This window comes from Colletotrichum destructivum, chromosome 1 (genome assembly GCF_034447905.1).
Source record: "Colletotrichum destructivum chromosome 1, complete sequence".
NCBI classification, from domain to species: Eukaryota; Fungi; Ascomycota; class Sordariomycetes; order Glomerellales; family Glomerellaceae; genus Colletotrichum; species Colletotrichum destructivum.
The window spans coordinates 2693751-2703657 of NC_085896.1; the positions used below are offsets into that span (position 1 = coordinate 2693751).

The following is a 9907-nucleotide window of genomic DNA, read 5'->3' on the forward strand; positions in this document are numbered from 1 at the left end:
TCGCAATGAAAACACTATCCATAGTACATAGTATCGATTTAAGCTGTCTTTTCAGCTGCGGACATCGGGTGCTTTTAGGGAGCCTTAGCTCGTGGTCTGCAGGGGGCCAGGCCTCAATGATTGGTCGTCAGTGAATCCACACTGAGATACAGACCTGGAGATGCAGCCTGTAGGGTGGAGAAATGGTTTCGATTATCTTTCCTTCTCCTTTATTATCAGCCTTCACACATCTCGGGTCCGACATAGGCAGATAATCTCTCCTCTGCTTGCCGATTCTTGAATTTACTCATGCAATTCTAGTCACTAACGGTCGTCATCTCAGTTTTGTTATTTACACCCTTTTTTCAACTTGTTCCATTTTTTACGTACCGCAACCACCAGCATCGACCGCCTACTGAGTTCGCCCGAATTGCAGTCAACCCGACGACGCCTGTGGCCGGATGAGAACTCACCCCACTACATTCTCGCCGGTGTTTCACATCGCATCGCCATAGATGCGCACTCTGTTCTACCCAAACCAGCGTGCCACGAATCTTAAATCTTCTCAGGTATTAACCTGAACAGCCTCCGCGGTTGTGCATGAGAGGATCGCCTTTACATCGTTTCGCTACGGTCCGCCGAAGGTCCCCATCAGTTGCAAGCACCAGGAGAAAACTCCTCCCAAGGGCCATTGTTCGACTTCACTGAGACGTTCACGCTCCACCAACCGACGATTTTGTGCTGATTTCGCCATACTTTCGCACCCAGCGCCATGGATCTGGACCTGGATCCAGATCTACAGGAGGTAGGGATGGCACAAATTCGGGATGGAGCTCGAGTTCATGGCGACGACGATGAAGATCTCGTCTCCGATGCCGACTCAGATGAAATGGAGCTGCGAGGGGACATCGCAAAGTTTGATCAGTCCGTTCGAGAGTTTCTCTCCTCCCACCACGGTGGTAGTGGTGGTGACGGCGGCGGCGGCGGCGGCGGCGCTGTTGACGATCATGATGAAGGCAGTTCCGTCCGGCCTCTACCTATCTCGAAAAACAGGAACACTCATCGAGGGGGCATCCGAGGGCCCCGGAAGGCTGCTGAGCCTCGAGGTGACATTAAGCTCCGTCTTGCAGGTGTCAACCAGGCCTTCATGAGCGGCGATTATGCCCGCGCGCAGAATCTTGTCTTCGAGATCATCAGAATCAACGCGGAAACCCACCAAGCTTGGACTGTCCTGGCATCCATATTCCAGGAGGAGGGCCTCAATGATAAAGCCTTGATGGCTATGGTTATTGCTGCCCATCTGCGGCCCAAAGATTTTGCAGCCTGGATGAATTGTGCGTCCTTTGCCATGAGCCTTGCTGAGGCTGGCCAGGAGGGCGCGCTCAAAACAGCACTCATGTGCTATTCTTCTGCTATCAAAGCTCAACCGACCAGCCTCGATGCGAGGCTGGGGAGGGCTGAAGCTAGCCATCGTCAGGGATTCCTATCCCAAGCCATCACCGAATTCTCTTATGTCATCGAGCGCCGACCGCTTGACATAGATGTCGTGAGAAGGTTGGCCGAGGCCTGCGTTGACTCTGGCGGCATGGAAGACCTCCAAAAGGCCGTTTCGGCATACAAAACATACTTTGCGCATGCACGGACAGCAGACCGCAATGTGGAGAGGGAGCTTTCGTGGCATGATGTCGGCATATATGTTGAACTGTTTGCTTGCGCCGGAGACTTTACCAATGCCATCGCGGAGCTCAAGTCACTTTCGCGTTGGTTACTTGGACGACAGGATGATCACAAGTGGGATGACTGTGTTGACGACAGAGAATGGGATCGCGACCACGGACGTCGTAATCTATTCCCTTCGTTCGAGACTGCTGCCCACGACCTGTATGCTTATGGTCTAGGGCTGCCTCTGGAGTTCAGGGCTCGTCTGGCGCTATACCGGCTGAAGATCCAGGACGAGGAAGAATCGAACGTAAGCTCAGCATTGCATCTTCGATGTCTCCCAATCCACGGTGTTTTGACTGACACGCCAACAGGGGCACCTTCAATGGTTAGACCCAACCGAATCTGCTACTGCTACCGCCATTGAAAACTTTCCCTACCTGATTCGTGATATTGCCGATGAACTCTTCACCGTTCAGCGGTATTCCGAGGCGCTCGACTTCTACGAACTTCTTCGACAGTCCGCCTACGGTCAAGACGCCACTTTGCTGCTGCATCTTGGTCAGTGCTACCTCACAAAGTCTGATCTCGTGGCGGCGGAAGATTGCTTCCTTGTGGCCATCGAGGTTGACGAAAACAACATCGATGCTCGTATTGAGCTGGCCAGAATATACGAAAAGGCCAAGGAAGAGGAGGAAGCCCTGATCCTTGTTACAGAAGCCATTGCTCTCCAGGGCATCACTGATGGCAGTAATCAGTTTGGCGATGGTAGGGGAGACCCCAGTGGCGATGGGGGCCGGTCTGCCACAGGGGCCCGCGCTTCTGCCTTGGCTAATGGCAGCAAACCGCGTCGCAAGAGGGAGACAAAGCGCCAACCAGCCAGCAGCGGGATTGTTCGACCAAGATACCGCCCCAAAAGACTGGTCGCTCCAGATCAGCGCATGCAAGAAGAACGTGCTCGGGCAGATGAGCTCACAAGGCGTTACGAGATTGTGCGCAATCTGAAGAAAGACATCCAGGCCGGGGATCACTCATTGATACCGACATGGATGGCCGCTGCTGGCGAGCTCGTGGGCGAGTTCAGATCCTTCAGGAAATTCTACCCTTGGGACAAGTATCTCAAGTTCCTCGGCGCTGCCAACGATGTAGTGTTCAGTGCTTCCTTGAGAACACAGCCAGGTCTCTCTGAACTGGCAGAACGACTCTCGAAAAGTATGCAAGGGAATCACACCTCCCCAATACTCCCCCTTCTCTTGCCTCTTCGAACTAACTCCTTGTTGCAGACATGGCTCCGTCACTCTCCGACGACAAGCGGATGAATGTCGCGTATGAAGATGATGGCTATCGCGGTATTCCTTTTGGCGAATGGCTCGAACTATTCCTCGACTACGCCATCAGTCTGGCGCTCGCCAACCGCGCAGAGGAGGCATACCAGGTTTGCGAAGCGGCCCGAGATTCCATAGTTTTTGTCAACTCCAAAGATTACATGTTCATGATTCATGTAGCATGGGCTGGTACGTCCCCTGCCATAAACGCACAAGTGTCGAACGCATCGTTGACCTGCAGTAGCTTGTGCGATATATCTTTCTGATGAGGAGATGTGCGTGGCTGTTGCCAGGTTCTTCATGAAGGTCCGACAACTGGACTCGGATTCGTACCGCATGTTTGCCGCATTATGCAGATTGTGTCAATCCCCAGCTTCATGGTACAATTCAGGACCCGCCCAGAAGTACATTCTGCGCCAAATCAAGATCATCGATGCCTCTCACTTGGCCACGACACGCACAGAGCGCGGTCATGAGAGTGCGGTGGGGGAACGGGCAGGCCTTGCGGAGGTCAAACAGCTCGATACTTGCCTGCTAATGCTCTACGGACACATCTTGTTCACGTCGACGAGCTACACATTCGCATTAAGTACGTTTTTGTCGTCACGCCGTAGTACCCTTACACTTGCCCCGAGACGAGGAAGAAGTTGGACCGACGGCTGACCCCAGCAAACGCATGACAGATTACTTCCTCCGAGCGCGAACACTGGACCCCCTGAATCCCATGATCAACCTCAGCGTAGGACTGGGATACATACACCACGCACTTAAAAGGCAAGCAGACAATCGACAATACCTCATCATGCAAGGGTTCGCCTGTGTGTTTGAGTTCTGCCACTCAAAGCTTTCCGGGACACCGGATGAGAGGAGGGAGGCGTTCTTCGGTGTGGCAAGAACATTCCATATGCTTGGTTTACATCACCTGGCGCTAGAATGGTATCGAAAAGTAGCCGCTTCAGAGGACGCAAAAGGCTCTGAAGGCCCCGATGTGGCCGAGCAGCAGGGCAGCCCCAGCAGCCGGGATGTCATATTGAGCGCTGCTTATAATGAGTACGCACTCTTTATTAGCAGTGGAACCGCCGACGAACTGGAGAGATCTGTCTTGCCTCGGTTGGTGCTCTAGGATCCGCGTGTGGCTTCGGCCATCTTCATAGAAGCCATGATCTGGGACCCATGATGTCTCTTTGGTCGGAGAAGAGATCGAAGGCAGTTGAATGTATGCACGTACCTGATTATTCGGAGGGGGGAGGTGGGGTAAGCGATAATTCCCCAAATGAAATTTTCGCCGTTAGAGTTTTCTTCCCTGCGACCGCCCACAAGTCCGTCACCCCGCCGTGCCCCCAGGGTCGCTCAGTATTAGTGTGAGTATCAATCAGCCACATTTGGAGGGGCAGGTTTTCGATAAGAAATTATTTTGCGCCGGAGTCGCAACCGCTGCTGTCCCCGTCGTGGTCCTCTTGTCCCTTCTCGTCTCCTTCTCGTCTCCTCTCCATTCCTTTCCCCTCCAGGCACACGACAGCAAGAGGTCCAGCAAAGAACTTTTCCCTGCTGCCGAGTCGAGTCACGTCGAGTCGAGTCAGCTCGCCAACCTTTACGCAACCCCTCCTATTTTGGCTCGATTGCAACTTCCTCCTCTCGACTTCGTCACCCGCTGAGCTCATCCTCACCATCAAGTCAGTTAGTCTGCTCAGCTACCAGATCCGCGCTCGTTAGCCGCCCCATTTGTCGCGGCTCTCGTTTCAATCAAATTTATACATCCATCTTGTCGAACTTCATAAGCTGACCGTCCTTGCCACAGGGCTCTTCTCGTTGTGTTCATCCGCTTTGACCCTCCATCCGTCACCATGACTTTGGCCGGCAGTGTTCGCATTCTGCTCATTGGCAATGGGGGGCGAGAGCATGCGCTCGCCTGGAAGCTCAGCCAGTCGCCTCTAGTCGAATCCATCTTTGCCGTCCCGGGCAATGGAGGTACCGCAACCTGCCCCAAGACCACCAATGTCACCGAGGTCGCTGCGGACGACTACCCGGCCCTTGTTCAGTTCGCAAAGTCTAAGTCCATCACCCTCGTCGTTCCTGGCCCCGAGGCCCCCCTCGTCGACGGCATCGAAGCCTACTTCCGCGCCGCAGCTATTCCCTGCTTCGGACCCTCTAAGGAAGCTGCCCAGATGGAGGGGAGCAAAACTTTCTCTAAGGATTTCATGAAGGAGTACAACATCCCCACCGCGGCGTACGAGAACTTCTCCGACTACGAGCAGGCTATCGCCTACGTTGACAGTGTGTCCCATGATGTCGTCATCAAGGCTACCGGCCTCGCCGCCGGCAAAGGCGTCATTATCCCTACTACCAAACAGGAGGCTAAAGATGCTCTTAAGCAGATCATGGTGGACAAAGCGTTTGGTTCTGCCGGCAACGAGGTTGTGATCGAGGAGTTCCTGACTGGCGACGAGCTGAGCATCCTTACCTTCAGCGATGGCACACATACTCTGTCTCTCCCCCCAGCCCAGGATCACAAGAGAATTGGAGACGGCGACCAAGGCCCCAACACTGGAGGCATGGGTTGCTACGCCCCGACAACCATTGCCACCAAGGAACTCATTCGCAAGATAGAAGATGAGGTGGTTCAGCCTACCATCAACGGCATGCGCAAGGCGGGCTATCCCTTCCGTGGTGTCTTGTTTACTGGCATAATGGTTACCAGTCAAGGCCCCAAAGTCCTTGAGTACAACGTGAGGTTTGGCGACCCAGAGACGCAAACCGTCTTGCCCCTTCTTTCTCCCGAGACAGACCTTGCCGAGGTTATGTTGGCCTGTACTGCTCACGAGGCCCGCCTCGACTGCGTCAATATCAAAATCGCAAACAAATACAGTGCTACTGTTGTGGTAGCCGCCGGTGGCTACCCCGGATCCTATGCCAAGGGTACGCCTATGGTGATCAACCAGTCGACATCCCCGGACATCACTGTTTTCCATGCCGGCACCAAGCTGTCGTCCGAAGGTCAGCTGCAGACATCAGGCGGTCGTGTCATTGCTGTCAACGCCACTGCGGATACCCTCGAGGCCGCCGTAAAGAAGGCCTATGGGCAAGGCATCACGCTTATCAACTTTGACAAGATGTACTATCGCAAGGACATTGCCCACCGTGCGTTTCGGTCTCGACAGGAGAAAGAGGCCTTGACTTATGCCGGGGCTGGCGTCAGTGTTGATGCGGGCAACGAGTTCGTCGAGCGTATCAAGAAGGCGGTACGTGCTACCAAACAACCGGGTGCTGATGCCGAAATTGGAGGCTTTGGCGGTGAGATGGACTTAGCCAAGTGTGGTCTTAAGCTGGACAACGGCGAGCTTCCTGTCGTGGTTGGCGCCATCGACGGCGTTGGCACCAAGCTCATGATTGCGCAGAAGATGGGCAAGCACGATACCGTGGGCATCGACTTGGTTGCTATGAATGTCAATGATCTCATTGTCCAGGGCGCTCGACCATTGATGTTCTTGGATTATTACGGCTGCAGCAAGCTCGACCTGAGCACCGCCGCCTCTTTTGTGGAAGGTGTTGCGGCAGGCTGCATCGACGCTGGATGCACCCTCGTCGGCGGCGAGACAGCTGAGATGCCCGGCATGTACCAAAAGGACGATTACGATGCGGCAGGCTGCGCATTTGGTGTCATGATCAATAGCCAGAGACTGCCGCGCCAGAGCGACATGGAAGCTGGAGACGTGCTGCTTGGCTTGGCCTCCAGTGGCGTTCACTCGAACGGCTTCTCCTTGGTCCGCCGAATCCTAGAACGCGAGGGTCTCGCATACACAGACCCCGCTCCATGGGATGCCGGTAAGACTGTGGGCGAGAGCTTGCTCACCCCTACCAAGATCTACGTCAAGAGTTTGCGTGGCGTCATCGAAGCTCGCCTCGTTAAGGGTCTGGCTCACATCACGGGAGGTGGTCTTATCGACAACGTCCCTCGCATGTTGCCAGAGCACCTTGCTGCCGAGATCGACTTGACGACGTGGGAGATGCCCGCTGTTTTCAGATGGTTGAAGACAAGCGGCAATGTGGAGCCGTACCAGATGGTTCGCACTTTCAACACCGGTGTGGGAATGGTAGCTGCAGTCGACGCAGCTCATGCTAATGCTGTCATCACGGCCTTGGAGTCGGCCGGTGAGAGGGTTCTACGCCTGGGGCAGCTTGTTTCGCGTGCCAACGGTGAGCCGCACTGCAGAGTGCTCAACCTGGACAGCTGGGCTTGAGCAGTACTTTAAGATGGGACAGGATAGGAAGTGGGATTAGGGACGGGCGTTAGACAAAAGACACAGTTGAAAAATATACCACATGATTGCGATTCGCATTCGTCAACCTCCTCAGGACTTATGTTTCCGATTATCGTGGCAGGCTTAACTCCCGTGTATGATCTGAAAACCATGTTCACCTTAACATTCAAGGTTGATTACCTGGACTTTGTGGGCCGACTTGTCAATTTATATATCAAAGATGTGCCACTTTTCCTCGCACACTGTTGGCAACTTAGCAATCGAGGCCTTCATGTCGTCATTGTTGGAATTTGGGTATAGTATATTAAATACACACTGGTGCAGAGTTGATACAGAGTTGATACATTGATTGAGGATATCCGTAATCGCCTGGCCTCCAGATATGGACTATCGCGGTCCTACGGCATAACAGTCACCATTTTCGGGTCAGTTCCCTCGACAGAATCACTTTGGTGATCATCTGCTCCATCCTCCGTACCCTCATGACTCCCCTCAAGCTCGGAGAGGATAATCCATGTGGGGAAAAGGCAAAGGACTGTCATGCCAAAGTTGAGACCAATGCTCACGAAGTGGTTGGCGTTGCCCTCAGATTGCATACTACATTACACAGTCAACACATGCTACATAGGCAAGCAACTCAAAAATTGTGTGTGGGTGTGAGTGAGGGGAGGGGGGGTGACTTACGCCCAGGCAACCGTTTGCCCTAGAGCCTCGGTGCCTCTCAGGATGCCGGTGTGACGGCTTAGATCAGAAAGGTCAGTTGCGTACTGGCCAACCAGCCAGTACAGGAACTGCTGAAAGGCCTGTCCGCCAAACTGCCAGAAGAAGACGAGAGCATAGCTTTTACCAAACCCTCCTTGAAACCAATCGTAGACGGGTGGTTCGGCGGCATCATAGATCTGCTTCTGCAAGATGGTGGCCCAGATCCAAGTCCCAACGAGTAAGGCGACAATGGAGAGAAAGGCGATCCGGCCACGGGTCTTGATATAGACCTTTTGGTTGTCCAGCAACGCTGCGATGAGAAAAGAGCTGAATATGCCGGCAAAGTTGGTAAAAAAGCTTGAGAAGGCGCGAGAACGGACAGTGAAGTAGGTCGCCAGCCAAGTGCTCATGAAGCCATTGTAGAAATAGCTGATGAAGAAGGCCGGCAGCAAAAGCAAGATTCTCCGGCTGGCGAAAAGCTTCCCCACAGCCTTGAATTCTCCTCCCCAGCTCGACTCCATGGGCGTGTTGATTTTGGTGCCGTCCTTGCGCCAGACTTTCCGCGCGGGTGACAGGCACAGGGCAATAGGAAGGCCAAGGCACATGATGACGATGAAGACAATGTAGGTCGACGACGAAACGGAGCCCACGGTTTTTCTATTGGCGTTTAGGCCCAGGTTGATGGCACCGCCTACGATTGGCCCTGCCGCTTTCGCTGTCTGCCAGATGGCCAGGTAGAAGGCGCGATCCCCAGGAGAAGGATATCCGATGATGATGGCTGCCTCAGCTGCCCAAAAGAACCCCGCAGAGATGCCACAAAGGGCACTACCGAACAGCATAAACCACGTGTTGGCACTGACATTGTTGGTGTATAACCCAGCACCATACAGCGGATATCCAATGGCGCCTAGGGCCAGTCCGTACGGCAGGCCGATGCGGTTGTTAATGGCGCCTGCCGCAACGCAAACAACCGCGAATAATCCATACACTTCGTCCATAAAGTAAATTAGCGCCTGAGCCACCCAGCCAGAGACCACAAAAAGGGGGAGCGGGGTACAAACCGAGAGCGTTTGCTGCGCTAACTGCGTATGGCTCAGCTGCGCCGCCGGCACCAAGTCCGCCTAATGCATCCCACATGCCAGGGGCTGTGAACGACACACCGCAGGCAATGAGGATCTGAAAGGGCACGGATCGAAAAAACGATCTGACTTTCGGAACGAAACTCGGGCCCTGGTTGGAGGCTGATGCGCCGGGTACCGGAGTGGACCCCGGGTCCTCCGGGTGCTGGTCGGCTGGGTGAGCTGGCAGGGACATGGCTGCGGACACTCTTGACTTGGCATGTAAATGCACACTCTTTCGAATTCGCTGTTTGCACGCAGACAAATAGGGAAGGACACTTGAGTCAACGCCTAATTGGGATAATGCGAGCCTTTGGCTTCTTTTATCCAGTGTCTACAACTAATGCAGCAATTTTCCAAGGTTATGTCTTTTTGTGGGTTGATGGCGCAATCGGGTCTATGTGTAAGAGAAACGTTGAAAATGGGACCTTTCTCGTCAGCAGTGTTCAAAATTGCAGCAATTTTAGGAGAAGAAAACACCTGGGACATTAGACGCTAAACACTTGTGAGTGGAGAGACGTCAAGCGAAACTCCCGGAACAAGGACTATGACGACAATGTAGATGCCGGGCGGGCCGGGCCATTAACAGCAGCAGAAGAAATGCTTACCGGGCTGGACCCTTAAGAACAGCATAGGGTAGGTTGTAAATGCAGTAGTACATTATTAGGTAGGGTATTAAGTTAAGAAGAATTCTTATATAGAAAGTATGATTAGTTACTTTACAAAGTTAATTATATAATATATTACAAGAGGCTTTATACAGCCTTTATAGCTAGTATAATAGTAGCTAGTAGCTAGAGTATGCTTACTAAAGCTATTAGTAAGCGCTTTCTACTATACTTATCTATAGGCTAGCTACTATAGT

At 53.3% G+C, this 9907-nt stretch overlaps 3 protein-coding genes across 3 annotated transcripts; 2 read left to right on the top strand and 1 right to left on the bottom strand.

The window, feature by feature from the left end:
• The first annotated feature begins 207 nt into the window (after positions 1-207).
• Positions 208-4204, top strand: CDEST_00830 (Putative tetratricopeptide-like helical domain superfamily). Its single transcript, XM_062916989.1, has 5 exons — positions 208-1948; positions 2013-2850; positions 2922-3152; positions 3208-3552; positions 3647-4204. The coding sequence occupies exons 1-5, from the start codon at positions 752-754 to the stop codon at positions 4084-4086; spliced, it is 3051 nt and encodes a 1016-aa protein (XP_062773040.1). The 5' UTR covers positions 208-751; the 3' UTR covers positions 4087-4204.
• An 8-nt stretch (positions 4205-4212) lies between these two features.
• CDEST_00831 (Putative phosphoribosylglycinamide synthetase, phosphoribosylformylglycinamidine cyclo-ligase) lies at positions 4213-7309 on the top strand. Its single transcript, XM_062916990.1, has 2 exons — positions 4213-4636; positions 4762-7309. The coding sequence occupies exon 2, from the start codon at positions 4808-4810 to the stop codon at positions 7199-7201; it is 2394 nt and encodes a 797-aa protein (XP_062773041.1). The 5' UTR covers positions 4213-4636; positions 4762-4807; the 3' UTR covers positions 7202-7309.
• A 178-nt stretch (positions 7310-7487) lies between these two features.
• Positions 7488-9529, bottom strand: CDEST_00832 (Putative major facilitator superfamily, MFS transporter superfamily). Its single transcript, XM_062916991.1, has 3 exons — positions 8986-9529; positions 7907-8912; positions 7488-7819 (listed from the first exon to the last, which is right to left on the bottom strand). Exons 1-3 carry the CDS (start codon positions 9236-9238, stop codon positions 7621-7623), a joined length of 1458 nt encoding a protein of 485 aa, XP_062773042.1. The 5' UTR covers positions 9239-9529; the 3' UTR covers positions 7488-7620.
• Between the last annotated feature and the right edge of the window lie 378 nt (positions 9530-9907).